The following is a 21368-nucleotide window of genomic DNA, read 5'->3' as shown; positions in this document are numbered from 1 at the left end:
TCTACAACTACGAGAAATGGTCACACCCTTACTTGGCTTGCTCGTCGACGAGACGTCAACCTATGCGCTTGTGAGAACGCTACTTCTGGCCATAATATCGAAAGAGGATGACTTACCTACCGGACATTTTACGAGTCTTTGACTGCTAGTTTTCGGTGCTTCTTTGGAGTGGTAATAAGGTTGAGACATGGCGGTGGGTCTATCGAGGTGGCAGTGTGTATCATTTATATCAAATATTGAGAGACGAGTCAGGTTTTGAGCTACAAATGCTCAAAAGCGATTTAGTCTCATGAACAGGACGTGTCTATCACGTCATCAACATCATCTAGGTCAACATGGACCACGTGGACACCTTTTCGACAAGCATTGGGCTTTCTCTTGCTTTGGGGAGCGATGGCAGTGTGAAACCACGATGAATTATTCGGCCTCCTACAGCAGCACTTCCGGTACTTATACGTAGTTGACTGCACGAGTCAACGTGCGTAAAGCGTGTGTCGAGCAGACAACCGGAAGCGAGATGGTCCCATCTCAGGATCGCCACCAAGGCATCGACAGTGTACTAGAACTCACAGGGAATGCAAATGGGGAATCAATTATCATCTACCACTACTCAGAAGGTTTATACCATTTTTGTTTGGACTTGGCCGACCAGATCTTCGTCTCGAAGGCTTGCCCGGGTTCGGCTACAAACGGTGATGTGAACCCGTTTATCGTACCGGCATAGCTGGGGCCGACCCGATGGCTGCCCGCCGAAGATGGTGGATCCGACCCCGCTGATTCGGTTGTAGTTCTGACTCGAGCCAGATCAAAACTTGCACTCCGGTCGCGTAGGCTCGGAGCAGACCCTTTGGATGAGGTGGGCCTGGACTGACTCATGCCAGGCACCAAACAACGAGGATGAAGCTGCCTGTCCTGTATTACTGACGACGATTCACTGTTGGCTACAGTGTCTGTCACTGAACTAGCGTCTGCATTGGAATGTGTGTCCGCAATCGATCCGTTGTCTGCAATCGACCCGGTGTCGGTGACGGAGCGACTCTCGGGTATTGACCGAGTGTCTGGGATGGAGGGTGTGTAGTTGGAGGGAGTTCCATTGGAAGAAGTGCCATTGGAGGTGCCATTGGAGGTGCCATTGGAGGTGCCATTGGAGGTGCCATTGGAGGTGCCATTGGATGGGGTATCCATATAGGATCGACTGTCGGCACTAGATCGGCTCCCCATGTTTGATCGGACGTCTGACATGGATCCGCTGTCGGTAGTTGCTCCAGAATCCGTGGGTGGCACCGCGTCCGTATTTGGGGCATCATTGGTGAACTCCTGGCCTTCGCGGATATAGCATCTCGAAATCAGGTCGTTTTGAATGGTGAGGATTTTGTTTAGCGACCGTATCAGAGCGAACTTGAACGGGACCGACATTTCAGGATGAATGGATATCGTTTCGTACGCAAGCTCCTTGACATACCCCAGGCAGGTGTTCATGTGCATGTACTCGATCTTCAACGGGTGCATCAGGATTTTGCCTGTATGCATCTTCCTACATCCAACCATTTAGTTCATCTGCAGTACTCGCAAATCAAGTACTTCACTGGAAGGTCAGTTACGCGAACTTACCCTACCTTATCCAGATACTCCCAATACTCTTTCTGGCTGGGGTCGGAGAACAGCCGGGTCAGGTACCACTTCCAAAAGATCTTCCTCCGCTGCACATGCGGGCCGTCCAAGGTGAACAGGTCTTCAACATGGGCCTCCGATTCAGTACTTCGAGTACGCAGGGCGCGGGCTGTGATGTCAAAGTCGAGCATTTTCGCATACAGACGATGCGTGAGGTCGGGAAGGGCGGCTTTTAGAAATTTGGTGCCTTTATTGAAGACGATAAGATCATCTGCAGGAGTTAGCATCTGACCCAGGTCACATTCATCCCAGCCTACCATCTGTGAAGTCGAGAAATGCACGTAAAAATTCCATCCGTTTGCCAAAATCCGTGTATAGTTCCCTCCGCGTCACCCGCCTGATGTCATCCTGTACAGGAGACAGTGGATCCATTGTGTATCAGACTAGACGTGAACGTTGAGCTATTGAACGGGAAAGTTGCGTTGCGGACTTCGATGCGTATGGTGGGCGTTAGTAGGTGGGCTGGTTTGTCGCCACGCTCTAGATCAGATGGTGATGGGGAGCAAATGTGTTGGGACTGCTCTGCCCGGAGGCCTTATATTAAGCTGACCCAGTGACCCCTGGAAGGATTTTGGGCCAGCACGCGACTCCCATTGCTCTAAACCGATGGGGAATCCGACTGCGGCTGACGTGCGGCGCGATTGGTGTAGCTGCTGGAGATTTCCAAACCGTGCCGTCATACAGCTTTAAGCCTTTGACGGCGCGGTCCACTACCTTACCCGCCAGCGTGGAACTCCGCGGCACAATTCGCTGCGAACTGAGTAGGAACCTGAAGGCTGACACACCACAGCTGTTTCCGAAGCGATCCACGAGGCACAAATGGTGGGTTGGCAATGGAGCCGATAAATTCCAGTATATTAAATCAACGAATTGCGCCCCCACCTGGCGATTTCAGGACAGTGGCCCAGACTCCAATGTTCAGCTACGCCAACCCGATCCCTGGAAAGAAAGGACACGATAGGGACCGTTTCCCAAAAGTGGGGCCGCTAACGATCCCATCGCGTAGGATTCAATATGTCGGACGGAGTCGGATATCCCGTCCGAGTCATGATTTGCTATCGCCTCCGTTTGGGATCGGGTCCGGTCTGTGCTGGTCCCCTCGATGGAACGAACTGTCAGTCAGCCCTTGGCATTCAGGATTGGCTCCCCTGAAGGGTAAAGATGGTTGCAAGCCTTGCATTCAGCTGACGCGCAACATCGTGTCTGGCATGCGCATCGGACGGGGTCCGTCCGGACGAGGGGATGTTGCTGCAGGATGCTGATCGTTATCGTCTGGCGCAGCGCCAGATATGCTGGAAAATGGTCGAGTTCGTTCGATGCAGGGATGGGCCGAGATGGGGAGTGGGATAGAGAATAGTAGGAAGATAGGATCATGCCATATCTGCGGTTCTGGCTTCAGGTACTTCTTTCGGGTTCCCACTTGCCATCCGTCGTGATCCCACTAGACCGCTTGAGGTAAGTCTCGGGGGAAGCGGGCGGCCGAGAAGGGCACATGACTAATCAGTGGGTAATCGCCCGCCGCGCGTGCTCGGCTATCGGCCAATCTTGAAGCTCCGGTGCCATAGCGACAGTTTACTCCTCCACCGCCTGACTAGTTAACCGTCTTGGCAAGAGGCCGATATATTTTCCGTTCCGATCGCTTCGTTGCTGGCTAGGACTCATCCTACTCCTAGACCTCTGGTTGCCCCAGATTGACCGCAGTGACCCACCTTGTCGCTGATGCCTATCTTTATCGCCCCATATCTTGCCCTCACTCACATGAAATAGATAGTTCGGTCTCTTCAAACCAAATCAATGTTTCACTGTGTTTATCGAGCCTCTACTGCCTTGTACAGAACTAGAAGGATTCCCTCAGCTCGGTATTTCCATCGAGTTACCGCAGACTTCTCTAACTATGACTTGAAAGGAAATTTGATTACTGAGAAGGTTCCTGTTATTGTTGGTAACCCAGGAGAAACTTACGTTTTGATTGATCCAGAAGTTGGCAGTGCTCTCCGTGCGGCTGCAAGTCAACTTCAGGTCTCTGCACCTGCTGCAAGTATTCAAGAGAGATATAAACTTACATTCTTTCATGACTCACGACATTTTGGGTTTGGTAAGTGGCTATCACAATTATCTATAATGTTGGTACTAATGACTTTATCCAACACTAGAATCGTCCAGTTATCCCCGCCTCTATGTCCCCCGATACATCCCAGGCCGACCAGAGTCCAGTGTAAGCCCTGCTACGTTGTTTCTGGATGGAAAGATGCATGAGATTGTTCTTGATGGTACTGCAGATGGTAACATTTATTCATCGTTTGGCTATGGTTTGTCGGTTTTTAACATTGATATAGCTCACTTTGCTCACAACGCAAGCGCTACTGCACGAAATCTAGAGCATGTATTGGATCAGTTGAAGGATATGTGAACAATCATTGGCTGCGGACGTATCCAACGAATAAGTAGTAGATAGTTATTGGCGTTATTTACTAGTGGAGGTTGGACTGCGCTATCATAGGTTCGCCACGCCCGATGCAGTCCAATTTCCAGGCGGGGCTCTCCAGGTAAGACATTCATTTCACGAGGCCCGGTGCCAACAATGGCTCCCCGAGCTCGGCCGCTATCCGCTCGCGGCTACCCGGCTTCCCTGCTTCCCTGGTCTCGCACCAACACTATCTAGTTGGCTTTTCCTGTTCCCTGGTCCTCTCTAATCTTCAATTCCGTCAATCGATTCAGTGCCAGCACTCAGCCAGGATACCATGTGGTTGGCCATCTTCCTCGTTGAAGGAGGTGGCACGTGACAGGGAGAAGCCTCGGCTCGATGCACAGAATGCGGGGATGACGCGGCTGCCACTGCGACCGCCCCTGCGACCGCCGATCACGATCGCCATCCACTGCCACTCACCGACAGCTACTCCTTATCTCTGACCTCCCACCACATCAGTCATCAACACACTCAACACACCTATATCAGCACACCATGTCGCACCTCTCTTCCAACCCAATTCCATTCGCAGAGCCACCCTATCTATGTGGCCTCCCATCACCATACTACTCAACTGGCCATCGTCGATTCCAACAAGCGTGTCGCGCGTTCCTCTGGGAGCACCTACTCAGTCATGCAACGGATTACGAAAAGGCAGGCGAGGTCCCCAAACACGTCTTCGAAACCTTCTGCAAACACAACATGTTGATCCCGAACATGGGCGCCCCGTTGCCGGTCGACTGGCTGAAGCGCTTGGGGATCCACGACATTCTGGGCGTCAAGGTGGAGGAGTGGGATTATCTATACTCTGGGATCTACTTTGATGAGGTAATTTATTCAAGACCTTGGCAATGCATGGCTGATAGTTACAGCTGTCACGGTCCGGTTTGGCTGGGCCTGGAGCGTCCCTCAATGCCGGCTTTACCTTTGCTATTCCTCCCGTCCTCAAATACGGCAGTCCTGAACTGAAGGAACGCTTCCTCCCCGCCCTTCTGACCGGTCACAAGCGCTGCTGTATCGCCATCACGGAGCCCGAAGCAGGAAGCGATGTCTCCAACATCACAACGACGGCCACAAAGACGGCCGACGGGCAATACTACCTGGTCAATGGCGCCAAAAAGTGGATCACCAACGGGATCTGGTCGGACTACGCGACCATGGCCGTCCGGACCGGCGGCCCGGGCGCATCCGGTCTATCAGTCATGCTGGTCCCATTGAAAGGCCACCCCGGGGTCAACATGCGCCGGCTGAAGGTCACCGGCCAGCTCACCGGCGGAACAACCTATATCGAGCTGGACGATGTGAAGGTGCCCGTGGGTAATTTGATCGGTCGCGAAGGCGACGGGATGCAAATGATCATGACCAACTTCAACCACGAGCGGCTCTCCATCGCAGTCGGAGTCACGCGACAAGCCCGCGTGGCCCTTTCGAGTGCCTTCCAATATTGTCTTAAGCGGGAGGCCTTTGGCAAGACGCTGATGGACCAACCGGTTGTGCGACATCGACTGGCCAAGGCTGGTGCTGAACTGGAGACGCTGTGGGCATTTCTGGAACAGCTGCTCTACCAAGTGTGTCATTTGCCCAAGGAAGAGGCAGATAAGAAGCTGGGTGGGATCACTGCACTCGCCAAGGCCAAGGCGGGGATGGTACTGAACGAATGTGCGCAGTGCGCGGTTCTGTTGTTTGGCGGAGCTGGGTTCACACGCAGCGGACAGGGTGAGCTGGTCGAAGCGATTCTCCGAGAAGTGCCTGGTGCTCGGATTCCTGGGGGAAGTGAGGATGTTCTGCTGGATCTCGCAGTGCGACAGTTGGTGAAACTTTATCAGAAGGGGGAGAAGCAGCTGAGGTCGAAGATTTAGACGGACATCAGGCTGGGATTTCTCACCTTTGGTTTTGGTTACAGTGTATATTACGGTTAGACAAATTCGACACTGATTTCGACAACCTGGTGTTTCATCCATTCGCAAGATCGGGGTGAAGTCTGGAAGCAAGGGCTTATCAGTCCCGCTGCAGCTCCTTATCGGATCGTCCAGCCACGGCCCCGATCAGGTGCTCGACAGGTCACACCAGCCCCGCTTTTCGACTCGACACTCCACTGCTTCTACGCACGCCAGGTAGGTTTGTCCAGTTTGCGCGCGGCATTCAGACTAACTGGCCGGCAGTTGATATCAGCAAGCAGAGCTACTGATAGCGCCGTCGCTGTGACTACCAATCGCAGCCATGTTCATCCTGGCTCGTCACGAAGCCCAACTTATCATCGGCCGATGCGACGCGTCTTATCAGCAGCCAAGAATGGGAGCAACTTAAATGACGGCCCCTTGCCAAAGATGGTTTCTGTAGAAAACAGCAGCCACCATGGGCCTCAAGCAGCGGCTTCGAGTCAAACACGGAGACCTCGTCTCCAGCGTGGACTCTAATGCAGACCTTGATCCGATTCCGCGGAACTCGCCCCGACGGACCTGGGGATGGGTCAGTTTGACCGGGTTCTGGATTTCGGAGGCGTTTTCAATCAGCATGTATCAGGGTATGTTCCTCTTTGCTACGATGAGTGCCTGCTAAGTGAGCAGTCACGTCCACCTCGGTGTCGAAAGGCTTGAATGCTGGTCTGGCGATTGCAGCAGTGGTCATAGGCCATATCCTCGTATATATCCCAGTCGCGCTGGATGGGTCAGTTTCTTCCCGGACAGACCTCTCGAATCACCTAACCAAACCAGATACGTCGGCTCAATCTACGGCATCAACTTTCCTATCCTGACCCGTGCCAGCTACGGCATGCGAGGCAGCTACTTTGCCGTCCTCAGTAAGCTCTTCCCAATTCCTTCCAGCCCAGCTAACACTCGCAGTCCGTGGCCTAGTCGCCATTATCTGGTTCGGGACCCAAACCTACCAAACAGGGGAATGCATCTCCTCCATGATAAGCGCCATTTGGCCCTCCTTCCAGCACCTGCCAAACCATCTTCCTGCTTCAGGCCCCATAACCTCCTCTGAACTCCTCTGCTTTTTCCTCGCCATCATTGTCCAACTCCCGCTTCTCTACCTCAATATACCCCAACTACGGTACCTGTTCCTCGTAAAAATGGCCATCATGCCCATCTTCGGTCTCGCTCTGTTTATCTGGGCTGTCGCAACCGCCCACGGCTTTGGGCCTGTTTTCTCCAAACCCAGCCATATCACCGACGGCACACCAGTTGCCGTAGTGTTCCTACAATGCGTAACCAGCGCCATCGGCCCCAAGGCCACTCTTGCCCTCAACATGCCCGACTTCACGCGCTACGCACACACTCCGCGACAAATCTTTTGGACACAGGCCCTGGGACTGATCATACTCGTCTCCCTCTGCGGCGTCCTAGGAGCAACCGTCACCTCCGCCAGCGAAATCATCTACGGCGTGCAGACCTGGAATCCTCTGCAAGTGGCCTCCCTCTGGGACAACCGTGCCGCGCAGTTCTTCGCCGCGTTCTGCTGGTCGCTCGCCGCCATCGGAACAAACCTCTCTGCAAACAGCGTGTCCTTCTCCAACGACCTCTCCCTCTGGTTCCCACGCTACATCAACGCCAGAAGAGGAGCCTACGTTTGCGCGATGCTAAGTATCCTCAGCTGTCCCTGGTACATTCAATCCGAGTGAGTCCCCTCTCGCCCCATCTTATCGCCCAAACCACCAACTCTAATCCACAAAACAGCGCAGCATCCTTCTCCTCCTTCCTCGGTGGCTACTCCCTCTTCCTCGGCTCCCTGGCCGGTATCATAATAGTCGACTACTGGATTATCCGGGGCCAAAACCTCCGCGTCCGCTCCCTCTACGACCCCTCTCCACACGGCACGCACTACTTCACCCGAGGATTCAACCTCCGCGCCTTCGTGGCGTTCATTTGCGGGATCGCACCGAATCTACCCGGTTTAGCGCATGCGTGTGGTCAGAGCGGCGTGCCAAAGGGAGCGGTGTATCTGTACTCGATGAGTTGGGTGGTGAGTTTTGTGATCTCGGGGGGGTGTATTGGGGACTGTGTCGGGGGTGGTCGGTCAAGGTAGATGGTGATGAAGTGGTGGAGGGGGTGGAAGTTGGTCTTGAGGAGGAAAAGAAGGGGGAGATGGTAGGTGTAAAGGAGGTTAGTGTTTAAACTTCAAATACCTTACTACTATCCCAATCATGAGCCAAACCCCACATCAATCAACCTCCACAATCCAACCGAATCCAATCCAATCCATCAAAGATACTCCTGCCCCCTCGCCAACCTCCCCACCCTCGAACTAGCATACGCGCCCTTCTTCGCCGTCCTTGCCCCCATCCTCACCAACCCCACAAGCTGATGCACCCCGGCCACCACCCCATCAACAACCTGAACATCCTTCCCAACAGCCTTCTCCACGCAGCCCTTAAGCCCACTCATCCCCGCACACCCAAGAATAACCGTATCTGCACCCTGCTCCGCGACCAACGTCTTCGCAGCCCCACACACCGCGCCTACAACATCCAAACCCTTACCCTTACCCTTCCCATCCAACTCCAAGACACCCAATCCACACGCCTCCACGCCCGCACAGAACCCATCCAACCCAGCGTGTCTAATCGCATCAGCATGAATAATCTTCGAGCGCGTCGATGTAACCACCACCCCGAAGCGATTCCCTATACTCCGCGCCGCGAAGAGACTCGCTTCCATGATCCCCATTACTGGGGCGGGGAGTTCCTCGCGCAGAGCACGGATGAGAGGGTGGTCGCTGTAGCAGGCGACTAGGAAGGCGTCGTATTGGTCTGCGAGGGGGAGGAGAGCGCTGAGGGAGGCCGCCGCGGAGAGGACGCCGTCGAGGATGCCTTCGATGGCTGTTGGGGCGGGGACTGGGGCTGTGAAGCCGTGGAGGGAGACGTCGGGTGGGAGGGTTGGCGTGACGAGGTTGATGCAGTTGGTTGTCATGGAGGGGGTAGAGTTGGGGTTTATGAGGAGGATGCGGAGGGTTCGTTTGGATGGGGATGGGATGGGGGTGTTGGTTGAGGGTGATGTTTGGAGAAGAGGCGGTTCAATCACGCCGGTCTGGGAGGTGATTCGGCCGTAGTGCTCGATGCGACGATGACGGGCAAAGTCAAAGGTGCGGGTTTTTCCGGCACGACAGAGAGTGAGGTCGCAGTCTGCGACGATGATTTCGTCGTCGGTGGACTTGGTCTCTGCGATGATGCGTCCCTCGGGGTCGATGATGGTCGAGCCGCCGATGAGGGGGTATTTGCCGTCGTCGAGGCCGCAGCGGGCGGCGCTGATGGAGAAGCAGACGTTGGTGTAGGAGTGGCATTGCATGACTAGTTTGTGGTGGAAGAGGGAGAGTTCCTCGGCTTCCTTGGGGTCCATGTCGGCTGACTGGCCCCAGAATTGTGGCGCGTAGCCGTTCGTGTTGAATCCACATGCGACGATTTCAACGCCTTGGAGACCGTACTCGCGCCAGGATTCGGCCCAGCGGCGGTCGTTGCAGATCATCATGCCCAAGATCGGGTCTGGAGTGTCGTCTTTGTCTGGGGGGAGAAGAAGGCCAGGGGCACGAAAGGCCTGGAAGCCGAGGTTTCCCGGTCGGAAGTATCGTTTTTCGAGCTGATTGACGGCCGTAGGGTCGGCGAGGGGCTCGACGTCGCCGGGGAGATGGATCTTGCGGTATTTGGATAGAATGGAGCCCGTTGCGGCATGGTAGTACACGCAGCTGTTGAAGTGCTCGCCGCCATCGGTGGCTTCTGCGAATCCGACGATGATGTCCACGGCAAGATCGCGAGCTGTGTCGAAGAGTGCTTTGGTTCGTGACGCGGTGGTGATGTCGCCGTGTTCGAACCAGCTTTCCAATTCGGCTTGGTCGAGGATCAGGTAGCGTGGGAAGAAGGTGGTGAATGCGATTTCCGGGAAGAGGACCAGCTTCGCGCCTTGAGCAGCAGCATCTTTGAGCAAGATGATCATTCGGTCTAGTGTATTCTCTCGTGCGTCCCATTTGTTGGTCGTGCCCAGTTGGGCGGCGGCGAGGCGGACAGTGCGAGCCATGGTGATAGATGAGGTGGTATTGTTGGAGGATAGGATGCTCCCTCTTTCTTACTGGCTGGCATTAATATAGTGATGGCTTTGACCTCTGGCATTCGGATATATTTCCGCCTCTGCTGATACCAGCCCGATGAGGAAGGTCGGGGGAGGTCCTATCAACTATCAAATCTTATCGCGTCGGCCGGTCCGCCGTCGTCGCGAGGGGATGATAACGATAGCCTTATTATCGGCGATTGCCTGGGGGTATGATACAGAGTGAACAACAAAGCTCCAATTGTCAGGATGAAGGCCACACCAGGAATTGACTTGATTATCATAAACGCTACGGTGGTAGGTGTTTTCGCTTCGGTTGATCGACCCTCGCTCACGGCGTAGGCTACGGCCTCCGATGTAGTCCCAAACCAGGATATCGCCATCTCCGACGGGAAAATCGTCCTCCTGGGGCAGAACCTCCCGGCACTCTTCCCCGGTGCTGACACGATCGATGCAGAAGGCGCATACGTGACCCCCGGTGGTGTCGATAGCCATGTACATTTGCAGCAGGACAACTCCCCAACCGGGGACACCTGGGAGTCAGGGACTCGATCGGCCATTGCGGGAGGTACGACGACAGTGTTGGCATTTGCAAGTCAGAAGCGGACGGATGAGAGTCTATTTCCGGTCGTCGAAGAGTATCATCGAAGGGCCAACGGCCAGGCGTACTGCGACTACGGCTTCCATCTGATCTTGACCAATCCAACCCCAACAGTCCTCGACGAGGAGCTGCCTGTCCTAGTGCACGAGGGTGGCATCAGCTCTGTCAAGCTGTACATGACCTACCAGCCAATGCGCCTGGGAGATCGAGAGATCCTCGATGTCATGGAGACCACGCGACAGCTGGGAATGACGACCATGGTGCACGCAGAGAACCATGAGATGATCCAATGGATGACCGAGAAACTCGAGGCGCGTCGCCGGACCGAGCCATATGGCCACGCGCTCGCACGTCCCAACATTGCGGAAGACGAAGCAACGTACCGTGTCATCTCTCTGTCCGAACTGGCCGATGTTCCCATCCTGATAGTCCACATGTCCTCGAAGCTGGCTGCAGCCCATGTGCGGGCGGCCCAGACTCGGTTGCTGCCAGTCCATGCGGAAACGTGTCCCCATTATCTGTTCTTCACAAGTGAGAAGCTAAAGGGAGAGAATTTTGAAGGGGCCAAATGCGTGTGCTCGCCGGCGCTGCGGGAGGATCCGATGGATCTGGAGGCGATGTGGGCGGGTCTTGCGAACTCGACCTTCACGACGGTCTCGAGTGATCACGCACCATCCAAGTGAGGATTCTCTCGGTGCTCCTGAGCCTTGCTGACGATGGTAGATTCGATCACCCTCTGGGGAAGAAGAAAGGCACAGCCAGCTTCACTCAGATCCCTAATGGACTGCCGGGGCTAGAGACACGACTGCCGACGATGTTCTGCGGAGGTGTGCTTACCGGGCGCATCTCCATCCAGAAGTTTGTCGAATTAACCAGCTCGAACCCGGCCAAGCTATATGGACTGGGCAGCACCAAGGGGACGATACAGCCCGGGTTCGATGCCGATCTCACAATCTGGTATCCCACGCCAGAACAAGCTGCCTCCCGCGGCAGTACATCGACAATGTCACCGTTCCAGCTTTCGAACAGCATGCTGCATCATGACATCGACTACACGCCGTTTGAGGGAATGGAATTCACCAACTGGCCTCGCTATACCCTTCTTCACGGCCAGACAGTGTGGAACCGGGACGCAGGAGGCGTGGTTGGCAGCAAAGGCGATGGTACATTCCTGAAGAGAGGGTCGAGTTCCCTGAGCAGGCCGCGAAACGTGTTTGTCAATGAATTCAACCCGTACCTGTAGTTAGTCCTTAAGACACGAAAAGAAGCATATCCTCATGATAATGAATTGTTGATTGATGCCGGCATGCGAGTGTCCGACCCAGAGAAGTTGTATGATGGTAAGACCATATCATACACCAAGAAGTAGCACAAAAAGGGTCAAGTAACCCTGAGCAGAGGGCAGAGCCCCAACATGTAGCGTAATAGCCATGAAGACGTATTGACAGTATGAAAGCAATTCACAGAACGATCGATCCAGGTATAATCCATGCTGAGCACCTTTGTACATAGGAAATTGGGAGACATCATTAAAGCATCAACAACCACAACAACAGCATTCGGCAGCTTCGACGCAGCACTCGCACCATTCCTCGCATATGAAGCAGCAGCACATTGTGAGCAGACAGGTGGTCAGGCATCCGCGGTCTTTGGACGGTTCTGGTTGTGGGGGTGCATATTGCATTTGTTGGGGCGGTGGGTACTGGCCACCTGGAGGAGGGTAACTAGAAAGACAGCGTTAGTTGCTGAGGATGAATCAATGGGGTTCAGCATATGAGCACGTACTAGCCCTGGGGAGGCGGTTGTTGTTGGTAGGACATGGCTCTGGTTCTGGAGTTTGGATGGAAAGGATGGGGTCACACGAAATCTCAGAGGAACCGGGGGCGGGACCAGCACCAGAGTTATATAGGCCGGACGAGAAATCCGCTCAGGGCGCCGGGCAGGCAGAAAGATTGAGGAACAACTCGACACCCGCCCGATTCAGCCCTGCGGACGGACTTGGGCGGCGCTGGCCGGGCTTGGCCCTGCGCATTTCGCTGGGGGCGATCCACCGTCAGGATCGCGATTGGGCCTGCGGTTAGATGAAGGTGAATCACTCGCCGGGAGGTGCTGGGAGATGCCCGTGCCGAGCACTTAGACCCCTGGAGCTATGCATCATTGGCAACTGGTGATTGTTGGCACTAAGAATAGATGGACACGGTAACACCGCGCAGCTGGAGTCCAGTAGGCGCTTCCTGCTGTGTGGACGGTTGCTGAAGCAGCTCGCGCCGCCAAGAGCACATGCCCCGTCGGGCGGGAAAGTGGATGGCTTCCTTGACAGCCTTTCATGGCGCCAAGAGTCCCGGCAGGGATGGAGGACACCCTCAGCTCTGAATCGGGTCATTCGACCAGCGCGCCAAGCCATGGAAGCGCCCCTTAAGGCGGGCGGATCCCCACCCAGGTTCCCCAGCATCCAATCACCCCGGACGAACTGCCAGCAGGGTCCTGAACGCTGTTGCCTATCATCGGGGAGGCGTCGGGGGCTGGTGCCATTCACTGCATGGTTATTGCATGGATGCACCTTGACGAGGCTGGGAAATGATTGTTGTTGATTGCCGTGGAGCAGTTGACTGTGCCTTCACCCAGCGCTGTTCATTTCTTCTAGGATCTACGTCTCCGTGCTTATTGGAAGGACGCGATCGAGGAAATTAGGAATAGCCTGCCCCATAGCTGTAATAAACAACGCTGAAGTAGCATTCCCCTGCTGGGATGCAGGCTGAATAAATGGCTTTTGGAATATGTAGGCAATATTTCTGGGCCCACGACAACACCCCTTGATGGTCTAGTTGGTTATGGCGTCCGGCTGTAATGGTTCATTGTCACCGGAAAATCCCTGGTTCGATTCCGGGTCGAGGGACGTATTTTTGTCCCTGTTCTATAGAAATTAATGGGTGGATATACTGTTTCTTTCTTTTTGTCAAGATCAACAGAGTGGTGCAAGGGTCAGAGAAAGACATATACACAGGATTGGTGGAAATCAAACAGACAAAGAAAGGAAGAACGGCCATGCTACTCAGTGCACTGCCTCTTTTATGAGCATAATGAAAGGATAACACCGATTCTGACAGGCATTGTGTTGGACCCAGCTGCTGAGACCCACTGCCAGCTAATTAGGCTGATGCGACAGGCGGGTGCGCTAGTACAAGTGAGACCAGACCAAAACAAAAAAGTACAAAAAATGGACTCGCCGGGAATCGAACCCGGGACCTCTCCAATGCGAATGGAGCGTCATACCCCTAAACCACAAGCCCAACTTGTTGAAGGGTAGCTCAAGCTTTTGCCTTATAACACCTACAATCCACACATCTTGTTATGGCAATGCTTTTTCTGTGCGTCTGCTACACCCAATTATATTTGGCTCAAAAATATGAACAAGCAGGCTTATAGTATCCACTGATTTCATAGTATGCTGGCTAGCTCCTAGCAAACACTATTAGTGATGGTGATGGGTGCATATATGGCTCACTCAATCCGGATGCTCCTGGTATATATATTTGTTGGCTTGGGGCTATGGCAGACGTCTGGAGACAACACTTCGTTAAGGGACGGATGCTGAGGTACCCATTAAAGATAAACCGCGTGCCAAGGAGGATAGGCTAGCTGTTTCTACGGATGTTCTGCCCAAGGCCTGAGGCCTTAGAATGATGTTTGAGATTGTAGGCACTACAGCCACACTGGCCAGGCTACAACCACACTTTCCGTCTACTTCGCCTACTATGTTGGAAAAGACGAATCGTCACCCTCAAATATATGTGTCTAAAGCGTGCTGTTTATATTTAATGGGATGCTTTGACGGGTGGGGTTCTCCTTCGTTGGTTTAGTGTCTCCGTATGAAGAGTGCAAGTCGATACCGACGGGTGTTTTTTTTCCGTTTCCACATTAACGAGAAGGATTTCTAAGAGGGCTAGCACCGTCTGGCCGGAAGACTCAATTTGCCTTGAAATTAGCCACCTCAAACAGGCGGTTGAAGACGGAAATGAATATGTTCCGTCGGTAACTTGAAGCGAGGGCATTGACCAATTTGATCGCAAGGCCCCTTGAGATGCTTCGCCGTCCATTTGTCGGGGCGCTGAAACAGAGCCGAAAAAGACAGCATGTTTGGTGTGCCGGGACACTGGATGGTCCAAGGGTGAACAAATGAGAAGGATAGATGGAAATGACTTCAATGGGCGGGCCCACGTGGCAGGCACATCTGACCGCTTCGCAGCACTTTTCATCAAGACTTAGCTCTTAAATTATTCTTTATTTACCTTGCAGTCCACAAGCTAGATCCCACATGCCACTAATTTCTTCGCAAACCTCAACTCATTCATCCCAAAATCAAACACTGCCACGACGTTCTTCAGGAATGACACCCCCAGAATATTCAGCACAATACCCTCGAGCGCCACGGTCTCCGATGCCACCAAAGTGGAAGCACAGGTCCCATCCCCGAAATTATAGATGAGATCGCCTCTGTTGTGATAGAAGGTCTGGTTCCCAATGGCGACCCCAAATAAAGGTGCCTGCGCATCACAATCCACCACATACACGCCCAGGTCCTCACTATAGACCGCAGGCGGGGAGAAGAGCGCATTCACCGGTTCCACGATCGCCGCCGGAAGGTAGGAAAACTCATTCCCCGTGTCCACAAAAGCCTGGAACGCAGTATCATTGGCTTGAGCATGACTCCCATTCTCATATCCATACCGAGCACCGGCCACGGTGAAGGCCCAGTACGACCGGACCCGCTTGCCCGAGGTGAACCACAGCGGAATATTGTCCATGACCTCCACCGGGACGGCACTGAACGCCTCACTATGCGGGACGGGCGGCAGCTCACCTAGACCCAGGTAGCCCCCAAATTCCGGACTACCGTTCTGAAGTGGGGTGTGAGCCAGCGCGACGCTAAACCACGGCTCCACCAAGCCCTGCAAATACATCGTGTTGAACACGGGGTTGTAGACAGCCCGATTTTGGAAAAATGTGGTGTTCGGGGTGTAATTTCCGGGATGAGCGGATGTCAAGGATGGATACCCCAGTCCTAACAGCCCGCTGTTGACGCCATCACCCATGGGGTTCGAGGAATCGGCAATTCCCAGGATGGCGCGGACGTTGATGTCCCCGATGGTGATGTTCTCATAGGCCATGACGCCGCTGGCAATGCCGTCGCCATATTGCACGCCGAAGGTCTCGTTGGGGATTTGTTGATAGGTGGGGGAGATGGCGTAGGTGGCTGAGCCGTAGAGACAGTCGGCTTGAGGGATAACCTGATTGGTGGTGGAGTTGATGCAAGTGAAGTTGTCTCTCATGACGTAGGTATCGCTGCTACCGGTGTCGACGAGGAGTTTGAAGGTCTGGTTGGTGGAAATTGTCACGTCAATGTCGAAAACGGTGCCATATTGAGTGGCAAGGAGAGGAGAGGTGTGTGTGAAGCTTTTGCGAGTACTGGAATGGGCATTGCGACGGTTTAGGGGAACCGTGAGTGCAGAAGTAAGAGCAAGGAGCTGAAGAATGGGAGAGAGATGGAAAAGCTTCATTGTGAATGCAATTTCTGGAGTGTTGAAGAGTTGACTGATTGATAGTCCATGTGTTGGTCGACTTTATATTCCTGGACTGAGGCTGCAATCGGCTGGGGCCGAATTGAGCCGCGAGGCTATGCTCCCTCGTATATTCTAGTTTCGCACTGCCGTCATCTCACAGGATTCCAGGAATGAAATTCAGTGGTAGTGTCATGTTGGGTAGGGCTGGGGGCCCCGGATGCCAAGACCTCGTATATTCTCAGTTTTGCCCACGGCCAGGGGACGGCCAATCCCGTTCCACGTACGGGGGTTAATCGGGCGCCACATCAGCTGGAACCAGAAAACGTCTGCCTACATGGGCGTCGTATAGATAGTTCTTTAAATACAGTTATCGATATCTATTTAGGGTGGTATCTAAGAATCTAGGTACCAGGTGCTGCTGGACGATCGTGAATGGAGTGGGGTGGTTCCTGCTAGTTCGGGTTAGCGCCAGCGCCCGCGTCCAACTGCCAGAATGTCCGGCCAGGTTTCAACGGTCAGCCTTCGGTCCCCCGGCATGATTTGCAAACGACACCTGGCATCGACCATGAAGACCACCCGGAAGAGCACCCCGAAGGTCCGCACCGGCTGCATCACCTGCAAGTGAGTACGCGGCCACGGTGCATGGCTCGCTAATTCGGATCTGACCAGCTTCGTAGAACCCGCCGTATCAAATGCGACGAAGCCAAACCGAGCTGTCTCCGATGTACCCGATCGAACCGCACTTGCGGGGGTTACCCTTCAATCCCCCCTTCATCCCCTTCATCCCCTTCTTCACCCCCTGCCGAAGCCACCACCGTCGAGAAAATCACCGCGTATAATATCCCCTTCAAGATCCCCGGCAGTCGGGTGGACCGCCAACTACTCCACTTCTACTGTATCCAGGCAGCATCGGGTCTCTCCAGCTACTCCGATCCAAACCTCTGGAACCGACTCATTCTGCAGAGATGTCACCATCAGCCGGTGATTCGCAACGCCCTCGTCACGTTAAGCGCGCTGTATCAGGATCACCTGACCAATACCCACGCGGAGGCGGGGAGCGCCCGTCCCTCGCTTCAGAGCCTGCGACTCATCGCCAGATCCCATCGACAGCTCCGGGCCCATCTCTCCTCGCCGGATGCATCCACAGAAGTGGCGTTGATTTGCAGCATAATCTTCTATGCCTTTGAGGCTCTAATAGGCAATGCTATACAGGCCATCAAACATCTGGATCAAGGGTTGATCCTGCTGCAAAGATGCCGGGCCACGGCTCCCGTAATCCCGGCCACGGATGACATTCTCCCACACCTGACCTTGTTGTTCTCCAGTCTGGACGTCCAGGCCAGCACATACAACGATGGTCGTCTTCCTGTATTGAAGTTGCTCTCTCCATCAGAAACATGCGGTCTAGTCCCGGTCGTTCCAGACCTCTTCTGCTCCCTGACGGATGCAGAAACGGCACTCATCAAGCTACAAAACTGGATGTTCCACCATCTGGTGTCTGCCCTCCCCTATAAGCATGAAGCACCAAAAGGGATCCGTGCTGATATTCTGCACGAACGACATACATTATACGACCAATTGACAATGTACCTAGATGTTATCAGCACTTCTTTAACAAGCCACACCCATCCGAGAATCTCTAATCGGTTGCTTCTCCTTCGTCTGCAAGCTCGAATGTTCCACACGATACTGGAGGAGAACATTCCAATCATGAGTTCCAAAGACAGTAACCCCTTGCAGCAATCACTGGAGGACTTGTCCACCCTTCTTACAATGTCATCTTCGATTCAACCTGTTGTGGAAGGGGCCATTTCAGATAAAAGGTCATTTACACTGAGTACGCACCTCATCGCGGCACTCTATTATGTCTGCATGAAAAGCGACAATCCCAACACGGTGGACCTGGCCCTAACATTGCTCCGACATGAAAAGCTGCCCAGCCGGGATGGGCTCTGGGACGCGAAGACAGTGGAAGCGGTAGTGCACGGAATAAGACATGCCAGCAAGACGAACGAAAAACTTCCAAGCGAAGGGGGTGCGACAGGCACAACCAGGGAGGATCGGTTAGAATACGCCGGTGCAGAGTTTGTAGACGCAGCGGGGGAAGGGGGATTGTATGAGATGCTGAATGTGTTGCGAAAAGATGTCGCCTATCTACCTAAGCAGTGAACGCTAAGCCTCGCCCGTGACAGCCCTCTTGGTTAAGATGGCCGAGTGCTCATTCAGCCGTTCCCATGCGTGCGCATCGTGGCAGGCCTGTCGACTCAGCCGGACAGCGCGTCGAGTGCGTGATCGCATTTCCGCCTCATATTCATCCAACGCCTCTTTGGCACCTTTGGCACCCGTGTACATTTGTCGCAAGGCCTGGAAGAGGTGGAAGGCGTCTAACAGTCCATGATTGGCGGCTTCTCCCCGACCTACATGAGTCAGAATGATAGCCCTATACCTAACCGGAGAACTTACACATCGTCATGGCGTGGGCTGCATCTCCGGCCAGAGTGACACGACCGTCACGGTTGTCCCAGTCCAAACACTCCCAATCCGCCAGTTGGATTTCCAAAACCGGCGTGGCTGGGGGAATGCCTTCGACGACCGACCGCAGAAACGGCACAAATCCGACGGACCGTCGCTTCATATTTTCCAACCGCTCCGCATCGGTGGCTGCTACTTCATCGGCCTCGCTGTTCACCGGCCACGACATGCAGATCTGAGCCCGAAAATGTTCATGAGGCCTTCCCTGCGTGCCATTACCCTGGGGCGTCTCGAGCAAGGAAAACCAGAAGAACACGCCCGTGCTGGGGTGGCAGCCCTGAAATAGCAGCGGATCCATTGATCGCAAGGGTTGGATTTCCTGCGGAGACAGATCCACTGCTACTCCTGTGAATCGGATAGGAAGGACCGAGTTGCTACATGCATCGGGTCGCAGGACTCGTCGCACCAGAGATCGACTGCCTTCGACCCCGATGACGAATCTTCCGGACACTCGAGTGCCATCTGCAAGGACCAGACACGGAGGAGCGGACGCACTGGTCACTTCCACATCAACCGCTTGAGCATTCTACTGGACATGCTGTTCAATACCCCGAAGCAACGCGGCGCGCATCTTCTCCCGGTTGACCCGCCAGCGGGCGCTGGGGGGAATCTTGAACTTGGGCTCGCCTGTCGCAAGGTCAATGAAGAGGAAGTTCCCGTTATCATGCTGGGCGACTTGGGGGTCGACCTGCACGGCTTGAATAGTGTGTAAGGTGTCATCGGGCAAGATCTGCTGGATATACTCCAGGGCCCAGTGCAGGGTGATGGCCCATCCTTGCCCGCGAGCATCGGGCGATGTATCACGTTCGTAAATGCGGAAGGGGATGTTGACCTAGACGGTTCTCAGCATGGATGGTAGGCTGCCAACAGCACATCTTGTTACCTTCTGAAGAGCCTGACCGAGAGTGAGTCCGACGATGCCGGCTCCTACAATCAGAACGGGATCCATGGGGACGATAAAATGGCTGATGGGTCTTATCTGCTCCCTGCCTGCGTCGCTTAATATATCTGGGTTGATCGGCTATCAGTGGCTGACGCTAGCGTCGTCGGACCGTCGCATAGATAAGCTGTAGCAGATGTGGGGATGCATTGCCAAGGCCTGAGATGCGACGGCTCTCCAGTCCTCATTTTCTGATGGACTATTATTTAAGTCTCTCAGAACAAATCCAACTCGATGCCACCAAGCCCACGAAAACAAAGTGTCATCATGTCTCACGAAGCCCTCAACCCTATCCACCCGGCCGTCCTGCCACATCTCGACCCGGTCTTTATCGAACTCTACAATCAACACGTGGCCAACACCCCAAGCGGGCCAATTGACCTCAGCGTCCTTCGATCCAAATATTCCCAGCTCTACTCCTATGGCACCGGTCCCGCCCCGGAACCCGCCCGAGTATACGACACGACCATCCCCGGCCACAATGGCGACCTCATTCCCTGCCGAGTATACGAGCCCGCCTGCCCAGGACCATGGCCGGTCCACATCGACTTCCACGGCGGTGGTCCGTCCCCATCTCCCCTACACCCACCCCATCACATCAACAAAGCTAACCACCACCAGGATGGGGCCTCGGAGACCTCAACACCGAATCCCACATCTGCAAACACATCGCCGTGAAAGCCAACGTAGCCGTCATCGACATCGCCTACCGCCTTGTCCCCGAACACCCTTTCCCCATCGGCGTCCAAGATTCCTTCGCCGCCCTGCAATACCTCGCCACCAAAAGCCACACCCAATTCCCTAACCTCGACACCACGCGCATCTCCCTAGGCGGCGTATCCGCGGGGGCCAACATCGCCCTTATCATCGCCCACCTAGCCCGCGACCACCACCTGCCCCCCCTCCGCCTCGTAGCCGTCGGCACGCCCGTCATCGACGATATCTCGCATTACAGCATGGCGCACGACTCGCCCTTCCCATCCATGCAGACCATGGAATACGCACCGACCCTGAACTGGGCGCGGTTAAAATGGTTCGATCAGCTAAAATGGAGTAGTCTGAGCGCGGACGAGACCATCCGTCAGAAACAACTAACCGAGGTAAAATGGTACGCTAATGCATTGAATGCACCTGATTTCACCCGGTTACCGCGGACGGTTATCTACACGGCGGGATGTGACCCCCTGTGTGATGAGGGAGAGGCATACGCGCGGAAATTGATTGAGGGCGGGTGTGAGGTTACGGTGAGGAGGTTCGAGGGCGTGCCTCATCCGTTTATGCATATGGATAAAGGTGTGTTCTCTCTTCTCTAGCTTCTATTCACATTTCTTGTTGTTGGTGGGGGCATACTAATGAAATGTAGATCTCTGGCAGGCAAGACAGTTTATCGATTTGATTGCTGGACATATCAAGGTGGCGTTGCATGGGTAGAATAAATATCTAGTTTAGTTCATTTGATTCAATCGATCTATTTGGACTATAAACAAAAATTATCCTGTACGCTGTGATTAACTTCGCCCCTGCAAGATATAACCGATGACCTTGACATTTCACC

At 54.2% G+C, this 21368-nt stretch overlaps 10 protein-coding genes and 2 non-coding genes across 12 annotated transcripts; 7 read left to right on the top strand and 5 right to left on the bottom strand.

Moving 5' to 3' along the window:
• Positions 1 to 533: 533 nt before the first annotated feature.
• Positions 534 to 2273, bottom strand: BO94DRAFT_145254 (uncharacterized protein). Its single transcript, XM_025605758.1, has 3 exons — positions 1929 to 2273; positions 1612 to 1882; positions 534 to 1534 (listed from the first exon to the last, which is right to left on the bottom strand). The coding sequence occupies exons 1-3, from the start codon at positions 2041 to 2043 to the stop codon at positions 607 to 609; spliced, it is 1314 nt and encodes a 437-aa protein (XP_025465618.1). The 5' UTR covers positions 2044 to 2273; the 3' UTR covers positions 534 to 606.
• An 868-nt stretch (positions 2274 to 3141) lies between these two features.
• Positions 3142 to 4415, top strand: BO94DRAFT_145057 (uncharacterized protein). The gene is made up of 3 exons (XM_025605754.1): positions 3142 to 3766; positions 3825 to 4217; positions 4334 to 4415. The coding sequence occupies exons 1-2, from the start codon at positions 3466 to 3468 to the stop codon at positions 4079 to 4081; spliced, it is 558 nt and encodes a 185-aa protein (XP_025465617.1). The 5' UTR covers positions 3142 to 3465; the 3' UTR covers positions 4082 to 4217; positions 4334 to 4415.
• A 28-nt stretch (positions 4416 to 4443) lies between these two features.
• On the top strand, positions 4444 to 6195 carry BO94DRAFT_145068 (acyl-CoA dehydrogenase family protein). The gene is made up of 2 exons (XM_025605757.1): positions 4444 to 4966; positions 5011 to 6195. Exons 1-2 carry the CDS (start codon positions 4634 to 4636, stop codon positions 5995 to 5997), a joined length of 1320 nt encoding a protein of 439 aa, XP_025465616.1. The 5' UTR covers positions 4444 to 4633; the 3' UTR covers positions 5998 to 6195.
• A 101-nt stretch (positions 6196 to 6296) lies between these two features.
• BO94DRAFT_145060 (nucleobase cation symporter-1 family protein) lies at positions 6297 to 8255 on the top strand. Its single transcript, XM_025605755.1, has 5 exons — positions 6297 to 6662; positions 6706 to 6805; positions 6853 to 6938; positions 6982 to 7759; positions 7819 to 8255. The coding sequence occupies exons 1-5, from the start codon at positions 6494 to 6496 to the stop codon at positions 8165 to 8167; spliced, it is 1482 nt and encodes a 493-aa protein (XP_025465615.1). The 5' UTR covers positions 6297 to 6493; the 3' UTR covers positions 8168 to 8255.
• Positions 8256 to 10553, bottom strand: BO94DRAFT_145061 (carbon-nitrogen hydrolase). Its single transcript, XM_025605756.1, has one exon. It carries the CDS (start codon positions 10147 to 10149, stop codon positions 8344 to 8346), a length of 1806 nt encoding a protein of 601 aa, XP_025465614.1. The 5' UTR covers positions 10150 to 10553; the 3' UTR covers positions 8256 to 8343.
• Positions 10420 to 12277, top strand: BO94DRAFT_601436 (hydantoinase/dihydropyrimidinase family protein). The gene is made up of 3 exons (XM_025616386.1): positions 10420 to 10476; positions 10522 to 11459; positions 11504 to 12277. Exons 1-3 carry the CDS (start codon positions 10429 to 10431, stop codon positions 12021 to 12023), a joined length of 1506 nt encoding a protein of 501 aa, XP_025465613.1. The 5' UTR covers positions 10420 to 10428; the 3' UTR covers positions 12024 to 12277.
• A 1313-nt stretch (positions 12278 to 13590) lies between these two features.
• Positions 13591 to 13676, top strand: BO94DRAFT_t211. The gene has a single exon. It is a non-coding gene; the product is annotated as a tRNA-Tyr (tRNA).
• A 322-nt stretch (positions 13677 to 13998) lies between these two features.
• On the bottom strand, positions 13999 to 14070 carry BO94DRAFT_t198. The gene has a single exon. It is a non-coding gene; the product is annotated as a tRNA-Ala (tRNA).
• A 1007-nt stretch (positions 14071 to 15077) lies between these two features.
• BO94DRAFT_536822 (acid protease) lies at positions 15078 to 15904 on the bottom strand. Its single transcript, XM_025612119.1, has one exon. It carries the CDS (start codon positions 15871 to 15873, stop codon positions 15085 to 15087), a length of 789 nt encoding a protein of 262 aa, XP_025465612.1. The 5' UTR covers positions 15874 to 15904; the 3' UTR covers positions 15078 to 15084.
• Positions 15905 to 16834: 930 nt separating this feature from the next.
• On the top strand, positions 16835 to 18510 carry BO94DRAFT_587254 (Zn(II)2Cys6 transcription factor; the record flags this gene model as incomplete). Its single annotated transcript, XM_025615814.1, has 2 exons — positions 16835 to 16962; positions 17019 to 18510. 2 exons carry the CDS (start codon positions 16835 to 16837, stop codon positions 18508 to 18510), a joined length of 1620 nt encoding a protein of 539 aa, XP_025465611.1.
• Positions 18511 to 18513: 3 nt separating this feature from the next.
• BO94DRAFT_557992 (FAD-dependent oxidoreductase) lies at positions 18514 to 19822 on the bottom strand (the record flags this gene model as incomplete). The annotated part of the gene is made up of 4 exons (XM_025613968.1): positions 18514 to 18758; positions 18805 to 19389; positions 19423 to 19705; positions 19757 to 19822. 4 exons carry the CDS (start codon positions 19820 to 19822, stop codon positions 18514 to 18516), a joined length of 1179 nt encoding a protein of 392 aa, XP_025465610.1.
• Positions 19823 to 20080: 258 nt separating this feature from the next.
• BO94DRAFT_470093 (alpha/beta hydrolase) lies at positions 20081 to 21244 on the top strand (the record flags this gene model as incomplete). Its single annotated transcript, XM_025608316.1, has 3 exons — positions 20081 to 20375; positions 20435 to 21106; positions 21177 to 21244. 3 exons carry the CDS (start codon positions 20081 to 20083, stop codon positions 21242 to 21244), a joined length of 1035 nt encoding a protein of 344 aa, XP_025465609.1.
• Positions 21245 to 21368: the final 124 nt, after the last annotated feature.

Source organism: Aspergillus sclerotioniger (assembly GCF_003184525.1).
Source record: "Aspergillus sclerotioniger CBS 115572 chromosome Unknown BO94scaffold_20, whole genome shotgun sequence".
Lineage (NCBI taxonomy): Eukaryota > Fungi > Ascomycota > Eurotiomycetes > Eurotiales > Aspergillaceae > Aspergillus > Aspergillus sclerotioniger.
This window is presented reverse-complemented; position numbering and strand designations above follow the sequence as displayed.